This window comes from Pelodiscus sinensis, chromosome 22 (assembly GCF_049634645.1).
Source record: "Pelodiscus sinensis isolate JC-2024 chromosome 22, ASM4963464v1, whole genome shotgun sequence".
NCBI lineage: Eukaryota > Metazoa > Chordata > Testudines > Trionychidae > Pelodiscus > Pelodiscus sinensis.
The window spans coordinates 22852135-22879907 of NC_134732.1; the positions used below are offsets into that span (position 1 = coordinate 22852135).

The 27773-nt window shown below is 55.3% G+C and overlaps 2 protein-coding genes across 10 annotated transcripts; both read left to right on the forward strand.

Annotated features, from left to right (window-relative positions):
- Positions 1-2035: 2035 nt before the first annotated feature.
- CARD9 (caspase recruitment domain family member 9) lies at positions 2036-24463 on the forward strand. Of its 9 annotated transcripts, XM_075905582.1 has the most exons (15): positions 2037-2194; positions 2798-2901; positions 5273-5359; positions 5483-5707; positions 7392-7529; positions 8310-8635; positions 9033-9212; positions 9923-10075; positions 14483-14608; positions 14711-14902; positions 15621-15662; positions 17148-17208; positions 19525-19595; positions 21823-21899; positions 23800-24462. In XM_075905582.1, exons 4-15 carry the CDS (start codon positions 5524-5526, stop codon positions 23894-23896), a joined length of 1647 nt encoding a protein of 548 aa, XP_075761697.1. In that variant the 5' UTR covers positions 2037-2194; positions 2798-2901; positions 5273-5359; positions 5483-5523; the 3' UTR covers positions 23897-24462. The 9 variants fall into 9 exon arrangements, with proteins under 9 accessions (XP_075761695.1, XP_075761697.1, XP_075761691.1 ...); XM_075905576.1 differs by having other exon boundaries at positions 14483-14902; positions 23800-24463; XM_075905579.1 differs by having other exon boundaries at positions 5276-5359; positions 14483-14902; positions 23800-24463.
- A 216-nt stretch (positions 24464-24679) lies between these two features.
- DNLZ (DNL-type zinc finger) lies at positions 24680-27703 on the forward strand. Its single transcript, XM_075905589.1, has 3 exons — positions 24680-24921; positions 26317-26456; positions 27449-27703. The coding sequence occupies exons 1-3, from the start codon at positions 24706-24708 to the stop codon at positions 27597-27599; spliced, it is 507 nt and encodes a 168-aa protein (XP_075761704.1). The 5' UTR covers positions 24680-24705; the 3' UTR covers positions 27600-27703.
- Positions 27704-27773: the final 70 nt, after the last annotated feature.

The following is a 27773-nucleotide window of genomic DNA, read 5'->3' on the forward strand; positions in this document are numbered from 1 at the left end:
ACTCAGTCTGGTGATGGCGTTGAGTCATCCTGCCTCCTCCTGGCTGTGTGGATTGGAATGGCATGGCATGGGGGGTGTGGACAGCGAGTGAGGACTAAGGTAAAGGAGATGGAAATGGGGACTGGAGTATAGAGCATCCCTATCATACAAGGACCTGGGCTGCCCACACCTTTGGTCTAGGTCAATGGTCCCCAACGCGGTGCCTGTGGGTGCCATGGCACCTGCCAGGGCATTTATGTGCACCCACCGAGTGATCAGGGCTGGCCCAAGCCACTGCACTCCGGGTGCACGGCGCATGCGCAGCCCTGCCCCCGGGCACCCAGCACCCCAAAAGGTTGGAGACTTACTGGTCTAGGTGGTACTCAGCCAGATGGTGAGGTGGGAGAATTGGATGGATTCTGCAAGTGACTGTCTCTGCGACGGTGCTGAGGGTGAATGTGTCGTGTGCACAGGTGCCATCCTGTTCGCTGGCATCGAAAGGGAGCTGAATCGGAGGCCTCCAGTGGTTTGACTTTATAAGTAACTAACCCCCTCCCCTGCTGTGCTCCAAACATGGCCCTCGCCTGGATTCTCCCCACAGCGACTGGAGGATGCGAGAGCTGAATTCCCAAAAACGTTTTCTAGAAAGAGCCAGAAACTCTTGCACGAGGCTGCTCAAGAGTTTAGCATGTAGAGCAGAAGTGAGGAGAGGTGCTGCCGGTGCATTCACCAGAGCAGCGTTGAGTTAGAGTCCTCGGCACTCTAAAACCTGGTGGCTGTTGCCTGGTCATTGCTGTTAGAATTCTAGAATTGTGCAAGGGGACAGTCAGAATGACATGTGTGCGTGCTTAAAATCCACCAGCCCTGCTCTCCCTCATCCCGTGGGTAAAGCTGGGGCCTACGAGTCAGGACTCCTGGGTTCTAGTCCTTGCTGTGTCCAACGTGAGACACACAGAGCCAGACTCCTTTTTATTTCCCAAGGGCCGACTACCCCCAGTTGCCATTGAAGTCAATGGGCACCCAAAACTAGTGATCCTGTTTGGGCAAGTGTCACAGTTGCCTATCCCATCAATCCCAGGCACACTTGCTATGGCTCTACAGCAGTGATGGGCACCTGGCGGGCTGCATGTAGCCCATCGGGGTTCCATGTACAACCTGTGCACCATCTCTGCCCCTTTCCTCTCGCACCCTGGGGGTCCCGCGCTTACCTACTCCTCCCCCTCCCCGAGCACCACGAATCAGCTGATTCACGCCCTGTCCTGGGTCTGCCCCCCCTCCCCCCCCCGCTCAGACCTCGAATGCTGCAAATCGTCTGCACTCCAGAAATGCTGGAAGAGAAAGGAACAACATGTGCTTGGGAGTGTAGGCGGGGCAGGAAGCAGATACTGTCAAGTGTGTTTCATTGGAAGTCAATGACGGTTCTATTAATATATGGATGATTAAAGCACTTCTTGTTTGGACACTCAGCCTGCCACGCCCGTCACTTTCACCTGATTTTTGGGCTCATGGTTAGTGCATGTCACTGATTTCAATCTTGCGGCCCATTGAGACGGAGGAGGGCCACTCGTGTGGCCCATTCACTAGCCTTGGTGGCCCGTCGAGATTGCTAGTCCCTGTCCTGTCGGGTACAAAAGGGTTTGCGTTCATAAGCCTTCATCTGCAAGGCTGTTAGCTCCAGGTGTCTCCATTTCTCTTCAAATAAGGGCATTCGTTCTGTTTGACGTCTCCAGCCTGGCAGTCCCTGGACACCAGTCGTACAGCGTAGGGACTGGAGAGAAGAACCTACGTGGGCAGGTTTCTTCCTACATGGCGGCTGGGCAAGCTGCTTTCTGAAGAGTGTCTGTTCTAGACCATGCCTGTGCACTCCTGTAATATTCCTCATCCATGGACCCCTCTAACCATGGCCTAGAGAAGCCTCAAGTGCTTCTCGGCTGGGGAAACAGACGGCGCAACGGGGGTGTGAGATGCTTCAGGCACTAGCTTTCCCCTTGTGGCTTCCTCTTCTTCCCCCTCCCCGCCTCCTCTGTCTTGGAGTAAGTGCTCTTACCCACAGGCTTCCCCTTCCTTCTGTCTAGTTGTTACTTTGAGTCATCTGTGTTGCAGACGGACTGTGTAAGGAGGCTGCTGTGCCCATGGACGTGCTGGGAGAAGGGGCCCAAGGAACATGGTTGCTTTGAGCCAGTGAGAGGCGGAAACTCTTGCTGCGCAGAGCCAGGTTAGTCCGTGTCGCGCCCGATGTATCTGTAGAAATGGGGGGGCCAGTTTTTGTCCCTCTAGAAGGAAAGGGCGCAGTGACAGCAATGCATTTCTACTTCTCACCCGGCTGGGACCCGGGGCTGGTTCTGCTAGTGGGCAGAGCTGCCTGTTTGCTGGGGGAGCAGAAGGGTTAGGGATTGGTCAGGCAGGCAGGCCAAACCCTACTGAAGTCAGACCCATTGGCTTTCCCTAGTGTCAGGCACTGTAGTAGCTAGGTATTGAAATCAGTGGGCGTCTTGCCTTTCCGAGAACAGAACAAGGATTCTAGGGTTTGGCCGTTTATAAGAGGGGGGGGGTGCAGACATCACGGTCTCTGCAGGGCTGCTGCTGTCGGGAATGATTCTGCTTATTCCCCCGGCGAATAGCGAAACCCTTCTGGATTTGCAGGTAGCCCCGGGGGTCATGGGCAGCTATCGGCTACTGCTACACTCCCTGTTCTCATGCAAGCACCCCAATCCAATGCTTGGTTTGGAACATAGGCACTCGTTTTGGTGCAGCATCTGGCCCCAAGCAGGCCAAACAAGGAGTGAGAATAGGAGAAAACGGCTGTTTCTCCCTGCAGACAAAGCCTCGGCAGGTCATAGAGGCCTCGACACCGAGAAAAGAACGTGACAGAACCTGACGCTAACTGGGGGAAGAGTGAGGTTTCCCAGCCTGGCCCAAAATGTGAGTCACTAATCAGAGAACACAAATCTAACTGTGTAATGTGACTTCTACATCTTGACTACTGCCATCCCTGAATGGCTTCCTGGTTTGCTCAAATTAGCATATGGCCTGGTTGAGCTGAAAATTCTACTCTGGTTTCGTTTTGGTTCGTGGGTGCATGGGAAAGAGATTGTTTTGGGGAGGAAGCATTGTGGGAAAAACCTCAAAGTGCAGCTGTGGCTGATGGTGTATCTCAAGAAGTTCCTACAAAAGCGGCCCGCAGGAGACCGTCTGCCGGGACGTGATGCTGTCGGGTCACTGCCTCCAGCCCCGATGTTTTGAGGCACCGTGCCTGGAGTCTGCACGCATTGCTCGGGTTTCCCAAAGCTTGCGAGTCGCGCGTGCCATGTGGCCGGCACAGTGCGTCATTTGCCACATTCTGCTAAAGTTGCAGGATCAGGTTTAATTGTGGGCTTTGTACATGGCCCTCCTTTGCAAATGCAAATTAGAATGTGGAATCTCCGACACTGGTAGGGTTCCCAGATGGTTGAAACAAAAATACCGAACACCCCTGTCCCCCCCCCCCCCCCCCCCAAAAAAAGAAAACCCACCAGGAAAAAATTCTGTTGGGTGGGGGGGAAGGGGAAGACCAAAGTTGTTGAGCAAAAAAAAAAAAGGACTCCAAGACTTAAGCAAAAATTTTAAAAAAATTAAAATAAAACAGCATTAAAACATGTCCCCTTTAAGAGTGAGTGCAGGGATAGGAACAGGGGAGCGGTTGAGCACTAAGACCCAGGGGAGTCATTGCTTCCCCTTGGTCTTTTTGCCGGCAGCCATTTTGTGCTGGCAGCTTTGCAGAACCAGGTACGCATGGGGTCTGGGGTCGAGAGGGCTGGGGTTGGGTGGGGAATGGGGGGAGGCCGGGCGTTGAGTGTTTGTAGGGTTGCCCGGTGCCCAGCACTTTCGCCTCCTGGCCGGGGAGAGAAATCCAAAAATACTGGACATCTTAGGTGTCCGGTATTTTCTGAATTTTTTTTACTGAAAGGAGGCAACTGTCCGGTGAATACCAGACACCTGGCAACTTTAACCAAAGAGCAGGTAGGATAGACATCAGTCAGAGATGATCTAGATAGGCCTGGACAAAATATGGCCTACGGGCTGGATCTAGCCCTCGGAGGCAGCGGGGAGCCCCAGGCAGGCTCCCCAGCTTGCCCTACAGCCCTGTGCACCGGGCAGAAACATGGCTGCAGGCCTATTTCTGTTTTAAAACTGGGAGGGGAGAGGGGAAGTTTTAGGAGCCCCCTGCCACATTCCCATTGGCTGGTTTCTGGCAGAAACCAGCCAAGGGTAGCTGCTTGTTAAAATAACAGGCAGCCAAGAAGAGCCACGCCCCCTCTCCTGGGCTCAGTTATTCATGAAGCACATGGCCCGGCAAGCAGGCAGGCTGGGAAACATTTTAAGCTCAGCAGACAGGCTAGTTTGGCAGCTGGCAAATAGGTCTCTTGGCCACAGCCTGTTTCTGGCACCTTTCCTGCCCCAACTCTCTGTTCCCTATCCCCAATTCAATGTACCCAAACCCTCTGTCCCCCTCTTACACCCACACCCCCTCCCAGATCACAATCCCCCCCTGCCCTAGGTCACATCCCAAATCCCTGCACTCCAGTCCCCTGTCCTGGTCACAACCACCTCCTCCACCCACACTCCCTCCCAGACTCCAGTGTCCCTCCTGCATCTCAGCCCCTTACTCCAACCTCCGTCCCAGACCCCGCGTCTCCACCAAAAATAACATGGCAGGGTGCGGCCCTCGCCCACTTTCCAAAATCTTGGAGTGACCCCCCATCAAAAATTATTGCCCACCCCTGGTCTAGACGGTGCCCAGCCCTGCTGTGGGGGCAGGGGACTGAACTCTCGGTCTCTTCCCGTTCTAGGATTCTAGACACGTAAAAATCTCCACTCTTGGTGGTTACAATTAACGGCGATTTAAGACCATTGGGGGTTCTTCTCCCGGAACCTTTCACCCGAACGTTTGAATCCGTCTCTTCCCGCTGCCCGAGGGCTGCACGACACCTTCTTAGATGCCGGGTTTCCTGCAGGCTGTGTGTTTCGGCTGCATTCTTGCACCCGTGGGTCATTGGTTAGCTTTGGGACCCATCCCGAGAGGTACTGAGCAGGAGAGACCCATGGTGATATAGTGGGGGAGGTTGGCCTCTGGTGCCTGTTGGGAATTCTTATGCAATTCGAGTTCCTGGTGTCCGCAGCCTCGGCTCCGCTTCCAGCCCTCTCCGCTACAGCGAGAGGGTGCGTTGTAAGTGGTTTCACTTCTCTCCTGTGATGACTCGGGCGATGGTCAGCCGGGTGTAGGGGACTCACTGGAATTTCATCACCTCTTCAGCAGCAGTGCTAGCGCAAGCTGGCGTTTCTGTGCAGAAGGTGCACTGTGACCCCCTTCTACTGGCGCAATGGGGCGCTTCCGTCCTTGGTAGGTACCGCGTTAAAGGCTGCTGGGGTGGACGTCTCGTTCGGTTCATGGGCACGTTCCCAGTCTCATGTGCTGGGCCACCCATTATCCGGGCTGCTCTGACGTTTGCGGTGTGGCTTTCAGACACGAAGGCCTGGCCTGTCCGTGTTTTCTTGCTCTCGGCCATGTCGGAACAGGAAGAGGACGAGATGTGTTGGAATAACTTGGAGAACTTCCGGGTGAAGCTGATCTCTGTGATAGACCCCTCCAGAATAACACCGTATCTCCGCCAGTGCAAAGTGATTACCCATGACGACGAAGAGCAAGTCCTTAACGACCCCAACCTGGTCCTCCGGAAGCGGAAAGTAGGTGGGTACGTCTGCCCCTCCGCTCTGGTGGGCTGGCCTCGCTCGCGTGGGATGCACTGGATGAAAATGCTCATGTCAGTTGCTTCTGCAGGCCATGTTGTGCTGCCACTAATCTGCATACTGCAATTACATTCTCAAAGGTGCATCTTTTCCCAGCCTTTTGTTTTCTGTATTTCCAAATAAACAGGTAACTAACTCCTTCTCCCTGAGCTAAGCATGTGGTGGATTCTTCAGCACTGCTGCTTGTGGCGGGGGTTCCGCCAAGATTGGATTGTATTTAGTTATTTACTTTTAAGATCTGCTCCAGTTTGAAAGGCGTTATCGGGAGCAGGTCTGTTAAAGGTGTGCTCAGACTGTCAGCATGGAGATCAGAGGAGGCAAGAACAGAATTCCCAAAGTCCTTTTATAGACAGGGCCAGAAATTTTAGCTGTTAAATGAAGAAAGCAGAGATCACAGGGGTCCTTGCTGGCCTGAAAAGCTCTGAATCTAGGATAAACTATTTCATGCTTTTCTGTGTCTCGGGTTCAAAGGGGTTCTGGCAACATGTGAAAGAAATGAGCCTGTCTCTCTAGGAGTCCCTGAGATAATTACAAATCAACAGTACTTGTTCTGTTTTATAGTATTAACCCCCAGCTCGTTAGTTTTTATCAGTAGCCCTTGTTGCTTTACAAAGGAGGCCAGCATTGCTACCCCCATTTTACAGATGGGAAAACAGAGGCACAGAAAAGGACTTACCCAGGGTCACCCTATCTGGCCACTGACAGTGGTGGGAACGGAACCTGTGGCTTGGGATTCTCAGGCTGCATCAGTGTTAGTTGCTTATATTGATGTAGCCTCCAGGGGCCAGAATCGGGCTCAAGGTCTCATTGTTCTAGGTGCTGTACAGACGCAGCCCTGCTCAATGAGTTTAGTCTCCAGACCATTTAGCTTCCCGCAGTGTGGGCCACAAAACGAGGCTGGTCGCTTTCCTTGGGTTAGTGAGTTACGCTTTCCAGTTCTCTGCCATCACAGGGAACTGAGATCAGAAAGTACTTAGCTGCTGCTCGGATTTCTAGCGTCACAGGGAGTATTTCTCACTGCGTCGTTCAGAGACCTGCCTGCGACCGCGGCGCTGGTCCTATTAGACTTTCTACACCTGCCTTTTAAAGGCTCGGGACAGACTCCCCACGTCTCTTGCTCTGCCTGTGACCCCTTTGTAGTGGGAGATGGAGGCTGCAGTCCTGCGAGGTGCAGAACTACCTCCAGTCCTGCTGGCCTAGAGAGTAGAGTCGTCTCCAGCATTTCCTGGAAGGGACTCTGCCCCTTGCAGAACAGGACAGCTGTGCCAAAACTGGGGCCCACCTAACCATCCCTTCCTCTGCATGTGTGACCAGAATTACCCAGCGCTTAGGAAGTGCCATGGCTGTTCATTCAAACCTGCCTTCTCCTCCTCCTCCTCCGCCCTCGGCATGGACGTGATCGCTTCTCTCGCAGCGTCTGCTGTTTGCAACACGGTAGTCAGAGCAGGGGCCTAGGGGCAAATCCGGCAGCTACTGCTCAGTTAAATTGCCCCTTAAAGCCAGTGAGAGATTAGCCGGGGTCAGGCTTGCTGGGTTTGTCGGGGAAGACTCCGTTCTGCTTTTGCGTACAGAGAAATTGACGCACTTGCCCTGCCTGGAAGTGCCTTTTTGTTTCTACATTGCAGGTGTCCTCCTGGATATTCTGCAGAGGACGGGCCTGAAAGGTTTCGAGGCCTTTCTCGAGAGCCTGGAGCTTTACTACCCGCATTTATATAAGAGAATAACCGGCAAGGAGCCCAGCAGGGTCTTCTCGATGATTATAGGTAACGCTTTGATTTCCTTCCCGCGACGGCCTCTTTATTTGATGCCGCTCCTGCAGCTAGCGGAGACCTTGAGTTCGAATTGAATCCCTGTTGGCTCGTGCGGCCTTGCCCAAGGGAGTGGTTGGTGCCAAAGCTCTTCAGAGAGGGTCGGCCAAACCGCCATGTGCAGCACCTTTGCCAGGGCCCCGATCCTGCAGTTAGCTCCCCCTTGCAGGGATCCCTGTGGAAGCTCAGGGCCCCGAGCCTATCCACGTGGAGCCGGTAGAAGACTGGAGCTTTAAAAAGCAACGTTGTGTTGGGCGCTCCATCTCCACCCCCTTCTGGGGAGCGCCGGTGCTGCTCCCGGTAGCAGAAGGAAGAGGAGATGCTAGAGAACAGCCCCGTTCCCCCGTGTGGATGGCTCAGCCCCGGTGTTGCCCCCTGGCTGAATGTGGGTCCTAGCATGGTCAAGGCTGTTCAGGAACACCTGGTAGATCCATGGCCTGCCACTGGCGCAGACGGATCATTGCTCCCTCCAGCTGTGTGCCCGTCAGCGTGCCTGCACCGTGTGTGATCGGGCTGGCCCTGGGGTGTGCAGGAAGAGAACCCGCAGTAGCACCGGCCTGTGAGAGCTGTTGGCTAGACTGCACCATTGGGGATGTTGGCGGGGGGGACTCATGCGGGGCCTGGCTGGGCGGGGCTCACGGCATCCGTGTCTCTGCTGCGCAGACTCGGCCGGGGGGGGACTCGCGCGGGGCCTGGCTGGGCGGGGCTCACAGCATCTGTGTCTCTGCTGCGCAGACTCGGCCGGGGAGTCTGGCCTGAGCCAGCTCCTGATGAACGAGATCACGAAGCTGCAGAGCATCATACAGGAGGAGAGGAGGAAGGCCCAAGATCTCCACCTGCAGCTCCAGGCCAAGGAGGACGCCCTCAAGGAGATGCGGGTGAGGGACAGCGTGCTGCGCAAGCACCAGGAGAGGGCCCAGAAGATGAAGGAGGAGCGGGACCACCTGAGCAAGGAGCTGCGGAAATGCAAGGACGAGAACTACGAGCTGGCTATGAGCTACGCCAGGCAGAGCGAGGAGAAGAATGCAGCCCTGATGAAGAGCCGGGATCTGCAGCTGGAGGTGGGTCTCTCCCCTGCTCTTCCAATCCCCGGCAGCCTTGGGGCGCGAGAGCCGTGGCGACCACACGCTGCGGTCCCATAGGGCCTCCCCTCCGCGCCGCGGGGTGAATGCCCTGGGCTGGCTGAGTGCGTAAAGGGGGATTTTTGCCGTGGGGCGCCGCAGGCCTGGGGTAACACACGGCGATGCCACTCGCCAGTCGGTCAGCCCCGGTGCCGCAGCTGGGGGGCATCGCGCTGCTGTGGCAGGGTGTCTCGTGGATGGGGGCGATGTGGGGTGAGCGGAGAGAGGACTCCAGGCTGCTCTGCGTTCCCGTGTGTTTCTTGTTGGAGGATGGGCCCCAAGCCAGGCTTGGGGAGGCCTGGCCAGCTCCAAACGCACCCCCCACCCCCACCCCCAGATCGACCGTCTGAGGCACAGCCTGATGAAGGCCGAGGATGACTGCAAACTGGAGAGGAAGCACACCATGAAACTGAAGCACGCCATCGAGCAGCGGCCCAGCCACGAAGTGGTGTGGGAGATCCAGCGGGAGAAGGAGCTGCTGCTGGCCAAGAACCAAGAGCTGGAGAACACGCTCCAGGTGTGTGGGGAGGGCTGGCGGGGGTATCGGGCCTGCCTCACCAATGCAGCTTCCCCGAGGGGTGTGGTGTGAGGTCGGGGAGCTTGGGAGGAGAGAACGTTTGTGGGAAGGCAGGATAAGGGACCCACAGAAGATAGGGCTGTGGGGTGGGTTCTGCCGTGGCTTAGGGGATAGGGCACTCGCCTGGGGAGCGCAGGGTGGTGGGTTTGATTCCTGTGCACCCTGAGTGGTAGCAGTGTGACATGTGGCGTATGAAGGCTGCCGGTGGTGCCTGGGCTGAGGGCAAGGAGGGTGGTGGCTGGCTGAGGGCTGAGGGCGAGGACTGGGCACCAGACAACAGCCAGGCCTGTGGCTCAGCAGCTCTGACCATGACTCGTGGCAGCAACTGGAACCGAACGCAGCCACCTGCGTCCTTAACGAGGTGGAAGGGGCGGGCACAGCTCCTGGCCCGTGGTGCCCTGTGTTGCTCAGAGCAGCCCCTGCTGGGACTCTGCCATGCCAGGCCACTCCCCTCCATCCCGCTGAGGGCAGCCGAGTGCTGCGCTGGTGAACACGTAGCTCACCTTGGCCTGAGCCCAGAGGTCAAGGGGAGGCTGGTGGAAGGGGAGTGAGAATTGACCGCTAGTGCTGTTCAGGCTCGAGGGGGGGCCCAGCTCTCCCAGCCAGCTGGGCCACCCCTCCCTCTAACCCCCATCCCCTTCACCCTGGAGGTCGCCAAAGAAGGGAACTTGGACAAGAACAGCCTCTACGTCCAGACTCTGGAGGCTGATCGGAGACGGGTGCTGGCGGAGCATCAGGAGCTGGTGAACACAATCTACAGCCTGCGCAAGGAGCTGCAGAGAGCCGAGGACCTCCGGGACAAAGTACGAAGTCTGGGGGAGGGAGCGGGGGGGTGGCACACACTCAGCTGGGGGCAGGCATGCATGCAGTGACTTTCCCTATGGAGCTGCAGCTCAGCCCCTCTGGCTCAGATCCAGCCTAGAGGCAGTTTAATGGGAACCACGATCTGAGCTGGGTACTTTCTGCTCCGGCCCCACTGCCTCATGTAAGATGGCGATAACTGTGACCTACCTAAGTCACCGGGAGAACTGCTCAGGTACGATTTGCAAAGTGCTCGCATCAGCCCCAGGTCTCAGAATCACAGAACCCTAGAACTGGAAGGGACCTTGACTGGTCAAGTCCAGTCCCCCGCCCTCACGGCAGGACCAAGCACCATCTAGACCAGTGGTCTCTAACGCAGTGCCTGTGGGTGCCATGGCGCCCGCCGGGGCATTTATGTGCGCTCGGGGCCAGCCCCACCCTGGGCGCACAGCGCATGCGCGGCGCCCGCCCCGGGCGAATGGGTGGCCCTGCCCCCGGGCGTGCGGCGAATGGGCGGCCCCACGCCCGGACGCATGGTGCCTGGGGAGTGCTGGCCCCAGGCGCGTGGTGAATGTGCGGACCTGCGCCTGGATACGTGGCGCATGCACAGCAGCTCCAAAAGGTTGGGGACCACTGACTTCACAACTTCCCTGCGCAATTTATCCAAGTGTTTAACCACCCTGACAAGGAGGTTTTCCTAATGTCCAACCTCAACCTCCCTGGCTGCAGTTTAAGCCCATTGCTTCTTGTTCTATCCTCAGAGGCCAAGGAGAACAATTCCCCCCCCCCCTTTGCCTTCAAAGCCTGCCCCTTGTGCATGTGCCTTGCTGGGGCAGGGCAGCTTGTGTGTTCTTACGATCCCAGGAGCTATGCCGGCGGGAACTTAGTGCTCCTGGTACATTCAACCAAGCCAGAAAGGTCAAGGAGAGGAGCCGGGCTAAGCCTGCACACCGATCCCCCAGGATTGGGGCTTTGGCTCCGCGCTAAACCCCTGACTTAGAAAAAGCTTTTGTGATGGAAACAGCAGCCTAGAATTCCTTCTCCACTGTGTGACGGCCTTCCAGAGTGACTCGTGTGACTGCCAGTGTTGAAAGCAGAAATGAAGCTACTGACATGAAGGTGGGACGTCCTGAGCTCCAAGATTGACCACAATTGGGTTCTAGAATGTACGTACCCTGTATGAAACGGGTAAGCTTGCGCAGATTCCAAAGGAAGTGAGACGTTACAAACTACATATCCTTGGTATCCATGAGAGTAGATGGATTGCATCAGGAAGAATGAAGACGAATACTGGTGAAACAGTCCTTTTTTCTGGGAGGGATGATGACCAACACCAGGAGGGAGTAGCTATCGTCCTGAAGAAAGGAATAGAGAAATGTGTGCTAGAATGGAAACCAATCAACAGCAGACTGGTGAGAGCCAGGATGAAAGGTAGACATGTAAACATTACATTAATCCAGTGTTATGTCCCAACAAATGAAAGTGAAGAAGAGAGAGAGATTCTATGAACAGCTTCAAGCTGAAATAAAGACCGCATTACGTCATGATCTTCTAATAGTTATGGGAGACTTGAACGCTAAAGTTGGGAGGGATATTACGCACAATAATAGAACCATGGGGACACATTGGGTGTGGTACCATGAACGAGAATGGAGAGAGTTAGTGGAACTCTGTACTTTACATAATCTTGTCATCGGAGGTACGCTCTTTCCTCAGTGCGAAATTCACAAGTTAACATGGCGCTCGCTACAGATTTCAGATCCACCATCTGATGATCAATGGAACATGGAGACGCTCGTTACTAGATGTCAAGATGAAAACCAGGGCTGATGTCAGCAGTGATCACCACCTTGTGACAGCCCTCATAAAACTTAAGCTAAGAAGCACTAGTCACAAGATACCCATGCAGAAACGCTTTGATATAGAGAAGCTACAAGACCCCAAAGTTAGAATGCTTTTGTCCTTAAGGTAAAAAAACTAGTTTCAAGCACTAAAAGATCTTGCAGAAACTCACAGAATAGAAAAAGTTAAGAAGAAATGGGAACAAATTACAATATACCTAAGGAGCAGCGAGAACTGTCTAGGTTTCAAATAAAAACAGAAAAAATGTATGGATAGATGTAAGGTAATAGACGTACCTTAAAGAAGAAACTCAGATGCTAAATCAGGAAGACTGAAAGAGAGAGATACCAGCAGCGATACAAAGAAGCAGACCGGGGACTGAAGAAATTGGTAAGAGCTGATAAGAAGAGCTCATATAGAGGAACTAGCAGCACAAGCTGAAGAAGCAGCTTCTTGAAGAGCAAGGAAAGGTTTTTAAAATCACCAAGCTTGTTTGCAGTAAATATCACGGCAGTACAAGTGTTCCTGTCATGGACAAACTCTACTTGCCCGTTGGGCAGAATATTTTCAGGAAGTTCTAAACAGGCCACCACCAGAAGAAGCAGCTGATATTCTAGAAATGGAAACAGACCTTGACATAAATACTGCTCCGCCAACAATGGGAGAAAGGAGCATGTCCGTAAGATCCCTAAAGAATCGCTCCACTTCACAGCAATCTCAATGCTGAATTGTTCGAGGTAGACCCAGAACTTGCAGCCACTGTTCTCCTACCGCTCTTTACAGCAATATGGGAAGGGAAGCAGGTGCCAGAGGAATAGACCAACAGAATTAAGATACCCAAGAAGGGAGCACTCAATGACTGTAACAACTGGCGTGGCAGCACTGCTTTCAGTGCCAAGCAAGATCCTTGCTAAGATCGTTATTCAGCAGATCGTAGACACTGTTGACAAAACACTGAGGAAAGAACAAGCTGGCTTTCGCAAAGGAAGGGGGAGGGTGTAGAGCAAATGTTTGTACTGCATAACATCATTGAGCAATGCATTGAATAGGAGAGGCAGCTGTCCATCAACTTGATTGATTTCAAAAAAGCCTTTGGCATGTTCTGAGAGCGTATGGAATACCACAAGTAGCATCTCTCATTAAGAGCTTTTATAACAATTTCGCGTGCAGCGTGGGGAACAGGGATCTATGCTTCCAAGTTAAGACTGGAGTAAGGCAGGGATGCGTCATGTCTCCGATGCACTTTAACTTAGTCATAGACTGGGTTATGCGGCGTGCAACAGAAGATGATCCAAGAGGCATCAGATGGACTGTCTTGTCCACATTAGAGGTCCTAGATTTTGCTGATGACCTCATGCTGCTCTCTTCCGCACCGTCATATGCAAGAGAAGACCAATCGACTCTGCACCTTCGGAAAACAGGTCAGATTGAGAGTTAGCCAGAAGACCCAAGTCATGACCCTAAATATTGAGGTACCAGCATCAGTTAAGATCGATGACCAAGACCTACCTATCAGAGAGCTTTAGATCCTTGGGTAGTACATCAGCCAAGCCGGAGGCGTCAGAAGCGATAGCAAGAGCAGACTCAGTAAAGCCAGAAATGTCTTTGTCTGAATGCTGCGTGGAAGTCAGCACAGCCCAGCATCCATGCCAAGCTGAAGTGTCATCAGCGCTGTGTTTTATCAACGGATCAGAATGCTGGCGGATGACCGAGTACGACCTTGTCGACTTTTCACACCCGAAGTCTTCAGAGGATCCTCCGTATTTTTTGGCCAAGAATAATTTCCACTCAGGACCTGCTTGTGCGGCGCCAACAAGACGACATGGCCGCCATCGTTATGAAAAGATGCTGGAGATGGATTAGGCAGAAGATGGAAGCTCCATCACACAGATTGCTGTGCGCCGGACCCCGGAGGGGAAGCGGAAACGAGGCCGACCCAAGACAACGTGGCGCCGGGCTGTTGAAGTAGAAATGAAGAACATGGGGCACTACTGAGAGGCTGGCCAGGGACACACAGACAGTGGATGATGCCTTCAAAGCACTTTTCCCCCTTGCCAATCTCAGTGCACGTTCTCAATAGGTGTAAGCATCGCCCCCCCCCCCGGGAAACTGAGGCACCAAGAGGCCACGCGACTTGTCGAAGACAAGCCAGGGCTGGAGCTGGGATTTAACCAGGTCTCCTTGCCTCCGACTCACCCTCCAGGCCCTTTAGTGTGTGTTCTGCCCTAGAGCTGGCCCTTGTGCTTGGCCTTCAGTTGTCTTTGCGGCGTCCTGGAGCCGGGGGCTTGTATTGTTAATGTCTCAGATGCATGAGAGTGAGAGGGGTCCCTTCAGCAGCTTCCTAACCCTTGCTCCGAGTGTTGGCTGTCTGAACAGTCGTGTGGACTCCTCTGTGCTGTTGGCCTTGGCCGACTGTAGAAGAGTCTCCATGCTCCGGCCCAGCTCCGCCCTCAGTCTGATTGTTGAACCACCCGCGGGTTGTAGTGAGGGCGAAGTGAGCCCCTTTGCCGCCGGTGCTGGGTTTCTCTACCAAGCTGGCCCCAGGTGCTCCTGTGCTTTCCTTGCAGCACGTGGAGGAGAAGGAGGTGCTGGAGCTGCAGTGCACGGCCCTGCGGAAGGACTCCCGGATGTACAAGGATCGCATCGAGGCCATCTTGAAGCAGATAGAGGAGGTGGCGGCCGAGAGAGACCAGGTGAGACCGTCTCCTGCGTGGAGCCCGGCTGCCGAAGTAACGGGCAGTGCAGGTTCAGACACCCTGTGGGTGACCGCTTTGCCCTCCCGCTTCCCGCCCCAGGCGCTGCTGACCCGAGAGCAGTTCCACATGCAATACTCCAAGAGCCTGGTCGCCAAAGACGCCTACCGCAAGGAGATCCGGGAGCTGGGGGAGCGGTACGACGAGATGCAGCTCCAGCTGTTCCAGAAGGAAGGCCAGTTACTAGCCACCGAGGCCAAGCTGAAAAGGTTGCACCAGGAGCAGCCCGCGCTGGTAGGTCTGCAGGAATCTGCGGCTGCCTGTGGGCACTATCCTCCGGTAGGGGAAGAGGCGGGTGGGCCCCGGCTGTGGGCGTTCACTCGCTTCAGACACCGCCACCGTCTGTGGTTGGGATCAGCCTCCGTTCAGCAATCGGCCGCTGTAGTCAGACAAGGGATGCTGGGATTGGCCGCTGCAGAGCTCCCCCTGGGTACAGTCTCCACCTGCGCAAACGCACCCCTTCCGGGTTTGCGTTTGGGGCTGGCCCTGGGGCATCGAGGCCAACTTGCCGGTCACTGGCAACTGACGCCCAGGAAGGTGGCGGCTTGAGCCGCCGGGGTGGAAGATGTACCAGCGCTCTGCTCCGAAGCCCAGAACGAAAAACGCCCGAATATCGTGGTCTCTTGGGTGCCTTCCGGCTGGGCCAGTAGGGGGAGGCAACAGCGAGAATTGCTGAATCGCTTTCGTTCTGTGCGCCGTCGCTTCCGCGCTCTCCTGTGGGGCATGCTCCAATGTTCCCGCAAATCTTTTTTTTCCTGTCTGCATGAGGAATAAATGTTATGTGCACTGAGGGGCACGCCCCACCAGTAGAAGGGCATGCTGGGAGTGCTCTGCTAATCAGCTGGGTGGCACCTGAATTTCTCCAGGGTGGCCGCCCGAGTGCCCGGCTTCCAGGGAGCACTGGCGTGCCCTCCAGATCGGCCCTGACTGGCTTGTTTTCTTACCATTCCAGACCTCTGACCTAGATGACACCTCGCCCAGAAGCTCCCTCGAGGTGAGAAAAGTGGCTTTCTTCTGACCTCCCTCAGGCGGGTCTCTGGGCTACCAAGTTCTGCTCAAAGGCTCCTTAGCGGATAACTTGCAGCCAGGTTCTCTTTGTGCTCCAGTGGTGCGCAGCACCCGGGAACTCCCCTCCCACCCCCCACTGCCACGTAATCAGCCAACGGAGGAGGCCCCTGGTGCTGAGATGCCTCTAGAAGGTGCAGACCCTCCCTTAGCAGCTCGTCTGTCCTGCCCACTTGGCCGCTGCCAGAACAGCGTGTGTGTCTGGGGGAGAGGGGCGTGGTGAAGGCAGCCCTGAGAGCTGAGACCAGGATTAGAGTAGAACTAAGGTTGCTCCGCTTCATGCTGGAGACCAGCTCCATGGCCAGGTGGGATCAGGAGCAATATTCCCTCTAATTTTTTCCATCCGTGTGTGGAATAAATTTTGTTACATGCACTGAGGCATGTGTGGGTGTGCACCACCCATACAAACACATGCTGGGGGGGGGGGGCAGCTGAATATCTCCTGGGTGGCTGCTCAAGCGCCTAGCTTACAGGGAAGAGGGTGTGTGCACCCATCACGAGCATCCTCCAAGCACCCCTGGGCAGCAGCTCAGATTCTGGGCCAAGACGCAGGGCCCTGTGAGCATGACTTTGATCGGGATCCAAATAAAAGGGCCCCGTTTGGCAGCCCCCTTGGCGTGGGGAGCCCCTCGGACTCTGAGCAGAAGGGACAAGCATTGAGGCAGCTTTCCAGCGTGGTCCCTAGCACGGCCAGAGGGCTTCAGCTGCCGAGAAGCAGGAGCTGGTGGTTCTGCCTAGTCCTTCGAATCTCCCAGCAAGATGCCAGGCGGGAATAAAAAGGGATCCTCCCTCTGCCTGGATGCAAAGGAGCCCTGAGTATTCCCAAGCCCCACCCTATGCCGCTGCAGCCTGGGTCTCTGTGGAAAGCAGCCGGGTGAGGGGGTGTTAGTGTTGTGAAATGGGGTGGGAGGCAGGGCCGGCTTAACGGGTTGGAACCATCGCAGCTCTGTACCCTCCAGGGGAGATCTAAGGCCCGGGACCCGTGTGGTCATGTACAGATCCTAGCTCCTTCCTGGTGGCCTAGTGAAACCCCAGCGCAGACGCTGACAACCTGCCTCCTTGTGTCCCCCGTGCACCCCACTGGAGAGCCAGCCTCTGCTTCCCCCCCGTGCTGCTCCAGCCGCTGGGGAAGGGGTGCTGGAGGCAGCCGCGTTCAGCAACGGGTGAGGGTATTGCCGGGATGAAGGAGGCTGTCCACACAATAGAATTATTCCCCTCTGGGGGCGGAGCAGTGTTTGGCCTCCTGTGTGCATAGAGCATCTGTGTCTACAGGCGGCTCACCAAGGGGAGAGCTACATTTGGCAACTCTCGCCGAAGGGGAAACTTGAGGAATCCTGGGGCTCTCGGAGGGAGAAGGGAGGAAAATGAGTCTCGCCAGTTCCCTAGAGGAGACCTGTTCCTTTTTGTCCCAAAGCTCTCTCTCCATGGGAACCTAGATGGGACCCTGGCTGAGGACACGCAGCAGGCGGATCCAAGTAAGACTCTGTTTTCACTTCAGCGTGGCGGCGGTAGAGCAGTAATCCGGAGGCAGGCTGGCTGGTGGGGAAAGCAGGCGGGGGCATCAGGAGCTCCTGGGTTCGGTCCGTGTGGCCTTGGGGAGTCTCTGCGGCCTGGCCTCTCAAAAATAATGATTTTGGGGGCCCCCGTCGGAGAGGCGCTGGAAGAATCTGGCTAAGTGCTCAGCACTTTGTAGAAGTCCGTCCACAAAGGTGTCTCCATGAGGCTCCCCCAAAACGGAGGTGCCTGGAACCCCCCCAGTCGCCTCCCTGTGCCTTGGTCTCGGCCAATTTTAAGAGGGAGAGAGTCTGATCAGGCAAGTGCGGAGCGAAAGGGATGTCTCTGAGCCCTTAGAGCACAGGGACAGAAGGAGGGGGAAAGCTCTGAGGCTGCTCGAGTAGCTGCCAGCTGGAAGGGGGGGCTGGGCTGTGCCATGTGGTCCTAGCATCCCGACGTTAAGCGGCTGCCGATGAAGCGCTGCCCCAGGAACAATGAGCTCAGAGGGGTGCGGGGCCTGACGTTTCAAGGCTGGGAAGGATTCTGTCCCCCGTGAGGTCAGACGTATGGTGGGCGCAAGGCACCGGTGGCAGTCAGACCCGACGGGCACGTCTACGAGCAGAGCCAAACTCGAAACAAGCGGCGCAACTCGAGCGAGGCTATTGGCGTCGCTTACGTCGCAATCGCTTATTCCGGCTTTCGGGGCTGTCTACACAGCACTCGCTTGGAAATAGAGCTCTCTTCCCCACTTCCCTCCCTCCTCGTACAGCGAGGGTTACGCAGCTCGGAGTAGGAAGCCCGTTCTTTCACACTGACTGACTGTGAAATAGCGGGCTTGCTGTGTAGACGCGCACGACGTTATTCCGAAACAACGTAGACGTGCCTTAGCGACTTAACTAGGCTCTTGCTGCGTAGCGGGGAAGGTCCGTGAGGAGAACCCGGGTGCAGGACTCCCCTGTCGCTGGACTGTGCGCCTTTCTCCAGCTCTTTGCTGAGTTGACTTCCCCCCTTGAATTCGCTGATTTTCAGAGGGGCTTTGACAAAAGCAGAACTAGCCAATGAACAGGCCGTCCCCGGTTCTGCTTTTGTGCAGTCCCGAGTGGAAATGACTCAGCACCGAGGGAGACTTGTCAGGCAATGCTGAGGGGCTGAGCTATGCTTCCAAAAAGGCTCCATCTATAAAAAGGGAGCCTCCAGCGTGGGGGGAATCTTTCTGTTTTACCCTTCTGAGGGGAATGACTATTTGTTCACCCGTTTGGGAAGGGAGGTCACGAAAAGTCTGAGCCCCTGGTGCGCCGTGGAATACCAGTGCAGGTTAGTCGGTGAAGGGTCCTGTTCACAAGGCCCTTGCACAGTGCGAGATAGGGCCAACCTTGCTAGAAAAGGAGGCTGTTAACGTGACCCTCAAGTGTGATATTAAATGTGACTTGGCATGGACACAGGCGATCCTGTTAGGGAACGTGATCTCTACATGATTCTCTAAAGTAAGCAAGCTGAGGGGCTGCTTTGCTGTCCCTTGGGTTCGTACCACACCAGCTAGAAAAGCTTCCAGGATCTTCTTTTTTCAAACAAAGTCAGGGGAAAACCCCTCTGTCCTGAGCAGGATTCCAACACCCAGTAAAATAGGCAGCTTGCTTTAGGAGGACTGAGCGGTGGCTTGGAATCGAGCACCTCCGCCACTGACATGTCATATAGCCTTGGGCAAGTCCCTTTAATTCTGTCCCCCTTTTCCTATCCCTCTGTGAGTGGGGGATAGTCATGCAGATCACATCCCAAGGAGGTCGGAAGACTGGCTGAGTGTCTGTACGGCAGCTTGAAAACGCCGAGCACTCTGCACATGCCATCTCCTACAGTCGGTGTGAGCAAGTGCTAGTGACACGCCTCACCTGCATCAGCCCCTGTGTTCTCGCTGGCTGACTCAGCAGAGCGCCTCGGGACACCCGGGGTACGAAATGCACAACGTCTGCAGGGAGGCTTTGTCCGAAGGGTGTAAAAGCACCAACCAATGACGTGAGGAAGGATGGGCTTGTGGTGAAGGCCCTGAATAGGGATCTGGGAGATCAGGGATCCATTTCTGCCTCTGCCCCACAATCCCTGGGTGGGTCTCAGGCAAATCTGTTGGTCTGAGTCCCTGTTCTGTATCTGTACAAAGGGAGACTCCTTCCTCCGTCTGCCTTGCCTGTTGGATGGAAAGCTCTTCGGGGCTGCTTCTAGGACAGCGGGGTCCCAAGTGCGGCCGTCACGCAGGTGATAGCACCAGCCTGGGATCACACCGGCGGTTTTTCCTTCTCTCGCAGCGGATCACCCTGACGGTGGGAACCAGCAGTTCAGTGCTTTGGAAAACATCCAGCGCCTGCCGTCCTCAAACGTAAGTGTCTGTGCGAACCCCCCGCTGCTTGGGGCCGCCCTCACCTCGATGAACGCTTGGATTTGCAATAGGCTTGCCCTGTTCGGAGGTGCCTGCTGCTTTCGCAGGGAGGGCTGTGGGGCGTTCTGAGCAAATTCAGCCTTCCGCTGCAGCACGGAGCCAGAGTCCTTGTCTTCTCTTCTGGAAGCTGCTGCTTGCTGAACGGCGTCTGCCAATTAACACATCTGCTGCCTAGGGATGTAAGAATGTAGCTGTTTAAATGGGAAACCGGTAGGTTCATGCTTATCAGTTACCCAAATAGCTACACAGGCCTCCCAGTCCGGAACCGGGGAGCTGCCTTTGTTTCAGGGGCCGTGGGCAGGAGTCAGTGTGCACAGGAAGCCAGCTTAAAAGCCGTCTCCCTGCGTGCACCTACTCCCAGGGAGCCGCCTAACACCGTGTGCTGGCTCCCAGTGTGCACCGGCTCCTGGGGAGCTGGCTGCTGACATTTTCAGCAGTTACAGGTTTAATCAGTTACACGCATTTTAACATCCCTACCGCTGCTGCTCTATCAGCCTGGAACGTACTGCTTTCAGGGCATGGGAGTACAAGACCGGGCAGCCTCCTGGCACCATCTCCAGCGGGGCACTTCTGGGACATTGGTTGGTGTTTCACTCCATCCACTTGACCTGCACGTTTGGATTTAGCGGCTGATCCTGCACACCCCAAACTCCTGTGGTCACTGATCGTTCATAGCGCCAGATCAGGCCTCCAGCCGTGCAAGATGCATTTACTACGTGCCTATGCAGCCTGTGCTTATCCCAAAGAGATTAGACTCAACGGGAGCCTTGTTGAAGTGGACAGGCTGGGTCTAGTTCAGGGATAATCCACCTCAAATGTAAGGGACGATATTGAGCCTCTGACTTTCTAAAATGAACCATATGGGGTTTAAGCAATTTCCTATGCACGAGGGAGCGTTTCCTTTCTCGTCCATCAGCCCTTGAAAATCTCTCTGCTTCTGCATTTTCTCCTAATGTTATATCCCAGACACTGCTCGTGTCTCCTCCTGCTCCTAACATTCAGCATCTGTTGGCTGGGCATGTTCAGCACCTGTGTTGTCTGGGATTGTCTACACTACTGAGTTTTTCCCCAGGATTCCTCTGGGATCCTGGGAAAAACTGTCGTGTCCAGGCAACGCGTCTACTCTTCTGAAATTGTTTTCGGAAGAGCAGACGTGCTTTTTTGGCGTCTCTGTAAACCTCGTTTTACGAGGAACAGCTGTTCCGGAAAAGGGTTTTTTTCTGACATTTGGCCCTGTGTAGACGGCTGTCAAAAAAAGCCTCTTCTGGAAAAAGCTATGCAAGTTGCGGTTTGTAACGTGCAGCCTTTTCTGGAAGAGCAGTGCAGCCATAGCCTGGGATGAAGTGATCTCCAGTGTACGAGAACTGTTCACATTCTTGCTGCTGGGAAGAAGGTGTGAACGGCTGGCTGTACAAATGGGTGACTGGACATCCCTTCAGTGACCCCCGCAGCTCTGCTGTCTTTGGAAATTGCAGTGGGAGATGCTCAGTGGGTTATCTTGAGTCTGATGTTTAGGGCCTCCCCCTCTGCAGGCAAACAGTTGCCTGGGGCAGGCTCGGTCGCATGAGCGCTAATTCTGTAAATGATGAGGGAGCAGGCTCCTGCACAGCTCACCCTGGGTGTTGGGAAGAACCAGCCTGCTCAGGAGAGACAAGGGCAGTTCAGCAGGCACCGTGGGTGGATCGTCGATCGATTGGACGCCCTTAAGTGAGGTCCGAGCGCTTCAAGTGCAAGCCAGGGACTGAGCCTAACTCAGCCACACGCAGGTTACTAGGGCCAGGAGGGAACGCATGCGGCTGTAATATTCCTCGGGGACCTGGGAACATCAAACTGCCAGCACAACACTTGAGTGCTTCCAAACAGCTGCCAGCGGCTGGGTTTGGCCATGAAGTCGCTCTGTCGGTTCGTTGGTACAGGTTCATTGTCAACAAGTGAATTGAGCACACCTGGAAACCACTGGTCCAGGCAGTGCCCTGCCATGTGCGCCAGCAGCTGTCTAAGCTCCCCACCATCTCCCCCCCTGCCCTGTCCCGCAGGCCTTTCCTTTGTCCTTCTGGGGCCAACTCCTGCCTGTCCATGTAGTTCCTGGCCCTGCGGTACAGCAAGGCTGAAAGTAACGCTCCCGGCCCATGTTTCAGCGAGGCCTGGCCTTTCTTTTCCTTTCCAGGAGGGGGGTCCAACCAACGGGGAGCTGGCTGAGAAGGAGCGACGGCGGATGAAGGACAGCTTTGAGCACTATCGGAGGTCTGCTCTTGCCATGCTTGCATAGCCCACTGGTCACTAGGGATGTTATTTCAATTCATTAACTAATGGACTAGTGGATGGGATTTCTGTTGGCTGCTCGATCAGTTGATAAGGGCCAGCGTGGCATTCCCTCTTCGAAGTGTACCAGAGCCCCACTAGGAGAGGCTGCGAGGAGAGTCCCCTGCTGGCCCCAGGCTCCATGCCGCGCTTCCACTTTGAAATGTACAAGAGCCCCTTTGGGGATTCTTGTATATTTCAAAGGTGGAACATCGCCACTGCCCCTTCCTATGCAGCTGAGGGGGGAGCCAGCTTTTAAGCCTGCTCCCCTCAACAACCTCTCCTCCCTGCCTCTCCTCTCCTCTTCTCTTTCTGATAGAGGCAGGGGGGAGGGAGGCGAAGAGACTAGTTGCTTACATCCCTACTAGCCACTGTTGTGTGCCCTGCAGTGCCTGACCCCCAGAGGATGAGTCTGTTACTGCCTCCTTTTCTAGCTCAAGCCGGAGTGACTCAGTTAGTCCTGGATGTGCCCGACGCCGGCCGCAATGGCAGCCAGCGCGTTGGCACTGAAACAAATGGGGCCGTCTCTCCGTCTGCGTGTCAGACTCCTGCTGGTTACTGATTCCACAGAGCGGGAACTCAGAGGCCATGAAGTTGGGGGGGAGGGCACTGGGGCCATGGCCCAAACTTGGGTGGCACTGCGACCTCATGCACTGGGTCAGTGCCACACAATCAGGCTGTATGTACAGGAGGTCCTGACCATGAGGATCAGGGTGCTGATGGGGAAGAGGCGGTCCAGGTGGCAGGGCCACAATATGCTCCCCCAAAAAAACCACCCTCTTTAAATAGCACTTCACAGTCCCTGGGGGCACTATACTGTAGGAAGTGCTGACTCGGTAAGTGTAAGTTTGATTTTTACTAGTGGAGGGTTCCATCCTGCTACTGCTGACAGCAAAGAGCAACCTCTTATGGTCAGAGTCGCTCTGAGCCCCTTCAAAACAATTACAAAGTGGCTGAACAGTTCTGCCTCCTGCTGGCTGAAGGGGGCCAAGCATCTTGCCAGCCGTGTACCTTAATTTACACACTAAATAGAAATGATCCTGAAGATCTAAATGCTGCAGCAGATTACAGGAAGTGTTTAAAGCCATGTAGCATTGCTTTTGTAAGTGGTAGCGTGCTGGGCTCTTATGTAACATTCGGATTGCAGAAGGAAGTGAGGCAAAGCCTAGACTACACTCTTATTGGAAAAGGCTACACAAATTGCTCCCTGCACTTTGCGTGGCTTTTTCTGATTGCTTTTCCGGAACAGGCTTTTCTGCCATTTGGCCCCGGGGAGAGCCTCCTCTTTCGCTGGAACCCTTATTCCTTGGAGAACGAGGTATACAGGGCTCTGCTGCAGAAAAGTGGAAGAGCAAACAATTCCCTGGACAGGGTGGAGTTTTTCTGGCATATTTCTAGTATCCTGGAAAAACCCACTACTCTAGCCGTACCCTGAAAGTTAAGAAATTCTTGCAGTCCCCTGTGCTGTGTTTAGAGGACTCCAGGAATGCCTCTACAGCTCTAGATTGATCATCCGTCTGCACACAATCAAGTGCTTCTGATCACAGCCCATATTGGATGCTTGAGGAAACCCAGAATTATAACAATTGTGGGTAATTCTTGGACAAAGTTACCCAAATTAACAATGATGTTTGGTGGGATTCAGATAGTGACTTCTTCCTCACCTTTAGTAGATGATTACTTTGTGTCCTGGTGAATGAAGGGCAATAGGCCTTAATTGTTCTTTTGCCCATGTCACTGCAACTGTGCAGTCCTATCCGAGTACTAATTGGGTTCACATCAGTAACTGAGCTGTTGGTTGATCATGGAATTTTCTTTTTCTCCTGTTTAACCTAACTTACAGAAAGAGGGCATTGCGAAGGGTGCAGAAGGGAAGACACCATGAAGTGGATTGGGAAAACACCACTGGTAGTGACAACACAGACACTGAAGGCTCCTAACAGCATCAGCCCAACTGCAACAGGAATTTAAAAAAAGTTTGCTGGGGTTGTATGCAAGAATCTTCCCTTCTACCTATCTACGGGGTTGGTATTAAAAACTTTTTTCTAACCAACCATCTCGAACACTGCCCAAGTTGAAGACACTTAACTGGGAAGATACCTGGAGTATATTTCTTCCTCTGCCACAGCAACTCTCCATGGCCTTGGCCAAGTCACCTAATCAGTTCATGTATCTGTGCTGCAGCCTCTCAGAACCCTGATTCTTCTGTATTGAATGGGGATGACGTGCTCCTGGAAGTGATCTGAGTTTAAATGAGTTAGAGCCGCGGGAGTGTAATAGCCGGGGGATCACAGCGGCGGTAGCACATTGTACATTGCAACAGTCTGTGCAAAAAGGAAGCGGAGTAAAAAATAAACAATTTGCTTCAAAAATGAGCTTCAGTGGTGCGCTCGCCCTAAAGCCTGGGAACAGCTGTTGCTGTGTCAGCACCTAAGGATGGGATGTGGCCGAGCCCCTGAACTTCTCCAGCCTGGGGGGGACAGAGCCGCTGAGCCCGTGTGGGGCCCGAGGGGCCGAGACTCCCGGGGCAGAAGGGGGAGGGAGGCCCCGCTAGGATTTGGGGGGAGCCCCGGGCACCCGGATCAGTGGGGGGGGGCTGCTGAGTCTGCAGGAGGGAAAGCCCCTCCCCCCGTATCCCGCTGGGGGAGTAGCGGGGGGGGCCCGTATCCCGGGGGGGGGGGGCAGCAGGGGCTCCCCCCCGCTCTCGGCCGGGCGGGGCGGGCTGCCGGGCGCGCTGCCCACACCCAAGATGGCCGCCCGGGCTTCAGCGGCCGCGATGCTGCGGGCCGGGCGGAGGCTGGCGCTGCTCGGGGCCCGGCTGGGCGCTGCGGGGCCGCCCGGGGCTCGTGCAGCCCCACGGCCCCGCCCCAGCGCCCCGGCCCCGGCCCCGGCCTCGCCGCGCGGGCTCTGCAGCGCCCTGGGGCAGGGGGAGGCCGCGCGCTACGGGCTGGTGTTCACCTGCCGGGTGGGTGCGGGGGGGAGCCTGGGGGAGCTGGGGTGGATGTGGGGGGCAGAGGGGGAGCCTGGGGGGCTGGGGTGATTGTGGGGGGCAGAGGGGGAGCCTGGGGTGGATGTGGGGGGCAGAGAGGGAGCCTGGGGGGCTGGGGTGATTGTGGGGGGCAGAGGGGGAGCCTGGGGTGGATGTGGGGGGGCAGAGGGGGAGCCTGGGGGGCTGGGGTGATTGTGGGGGGCAGAGGGGGAGCCTGGGGTGGATGTGGGGGGCAGAGGGGGGGGTTGGGGGGCTGGGGTGATTGTGGGGGGCAGAGGGAGAGCCTGGGGTGGATGTGGGGGGCAGAGAGGGAGCCTGGGGGGCTGGGGTGATTGTGGGGGGCAGAGGGGGAGCCTGGGGTGGATGTGGGGGGCAGAGGGGGAGCCTGGGGGGCTGGGGTGATTGTGGGGGGCAGAGGGGGAGCCTGGGGTGGATGTGGGGGGCAGAGAGGGAGCCTGGGGGGCTGGGGTGATTGTGGGGGGCAGAGGGGGAGCCTGGGGTGGATGTGGGGGGCAGAGGGGGAGCCTGGGGGGCTGGGGTGATTGTGGGGGGCAGAGGGGGAGCCTGGGGTGGATGTGGGGGGCAGAGGGGGGGGTTGGGGGGCTGGGGTGATTGTGGGGGGCAGAGGGAGAGCCTGGGGTGGATGTGGGGGGCAGAGAGGGAGCCTGGGGGGCTGGGGTGATTGTGGGGGGCAGAGGGGGAGCCTGGGGTGGATGTGGGGGGGCAGAGGGGGAGCCTGGGGGGCTGGGGTGATTGTGGGGGGCAGAGGGGGAGCCTGGGGTGGATGTGGGGGGCAGAGAGGGAGCCTGGGGTGATTGTGGGGGGCAGAGGGGGAGCCTGGGGTGGATGTGGGGGGCAGAAGGGGAGCCTGGGTGGCTGGGGTGGATGTGGGGGGCAGAGGGGGATCCTGGGGTGGATGTGGGGGGCAGAGAGGGAGCCTGGGAGGGCTGGGGTGGATGTAGGAGGCCAAGGAGGAGCCTGGGGGGGCTGGGGTGGATGTGGGGGGCACAGGGGGAGCCTGGGGTGGCAGACAGGGAGCCTGGGAGATCTGGGGCAGGTTGGTGTTTGGGGGAGTCCTGGGGAGGAGGGTGGGTGAAGCATCTGAGCATCTTGGTTATGAAGAAGCGACAAGGAGTCCGGTAGCACCTCACAGACTGACCGATGTATCGGAGCAGGAGCTTTCCTGGGCAAAGACCCATTTCCTCAGACGTTGCATCTGACAAAGTGGGTCTTTGCCCAGGAAAGCTCCTGCTCCGATACATCGGTCAGTCTATGAGGTGCCACAGGACTCCTTGTCGCTTTTGCAGCTCCAGACTAACACGGCGACCCCTCTGATACTTGGTTATGAAAGTAACTGTGTTCATCTTGTAGGTCTGCAATACGCGGTCGGCAAAAATGATTTCCAAACAGGCATATCATAACGGGGTGGTGATAGTGAAGTGTCCTGGTTGCAAGAATCACCACGTCATAGCAGATAACCTGGGATGGTTTTCAGATTTGGAGGGGAAAAGGTCAGTGCCCATAACAGCAGCTCTTCCTGCTCACGATCATCAAAACGCAGCCCAACCCCATCTAGCCAGCACACCGGAGTTCTGTCTCTTACAGGCTGTGTAAGTGGTGTTTTAAATGCTGCAGGAGAGTTATTGCTGGGCTGATTCAGCTACTTTGTAAAGAATGGATGCCAACGGCTGAGTTTTCTGATGTGGTGCAGATGGGTGGTGTAAATCAGTGCTTCTCAACCAGTGGGACGGGTACTCGAGAAGTCTGGGGGGTACTTCAAAACAACTGCAATTTGGAGAAACCTGAATTTTTGTTCTAAGTTTTACAGCGCTTTATTATTTTTGTAATTTTTACACCCCAAAATTTTATTTCCTGCTCGGTTATACGATTAAGTTGTTTAAACAAATGTGTTGCAATGGAAGAAAAAAAAGTGTGTGTCTGAAAACTGTAGGTACTGGGGGAACTTATAATTTTTTTTAAAAAAAGGGTGTGTGTGTATATATATATATTAAAAGAGATACTTTATAAAAAAGATTGAGAGACACTGGTGTAAATAATGGAATCGCCCAACCAAGACCAAGTATGTGAGATGTAGCGAACACAGCTAGATTAGAAGGTGCATGTTGCACAGATATCACTGTTGCTGGTTGCAGTTTTATTGCTGGATATGTTACTTTTTTGTTTTCCCTCAGGTCTTATTGAAACATTGCTAGTCTCTGGCTGGGAGGTTGAATTTCAAAGGCTTTGAACTCCTTTGAAAATCTACCTCTGTCTAACCGTAGCTGCCAAATTAGTGATCAGATTGAGATGTGGTTGTGTAATCTCATCTGCTCCATAGGCCACTGGGACGAGCTCCGCTAGGGGGAATGTTACCTCCATCTTCCGAACTTGAATCCCCACTAATAGCGAAACCCGAATGCAGCGGAGAGCCCCTATGCCTCAGCTGCAAAGTTGCGCGGAACGCTTTGGCAACGTAACTAGTGGTTTTTAACTTGTCATTCAGGAACATTGAGGAAATCCTGGCAGCCAAAGGGGAAAAAGTGAGACGTGTGGTTGGCGAGGACTCCTTGGAACTGCTCCTGGAGACGGCTGCGGAGACAGAAGAAGAAGGTGGAGGAAGATCCCCGGACTCTGGAGACAAGGGAGCAACCTGAGCAGAGCTCCCGCTGCCCTGCGTTGGGCAGAGCCGGACTTTGCCATTTCTCTCCCCCTTTCAACTTTCTGGATTTTTTTTTAAAATAAATTCAAGATCAGTGAATCCTTGTCCTGTGGTTTATTCCTGTCTTTGCCCCGGGCAGCTTCACCTTTGCCCAGTCACATGGAAGTTG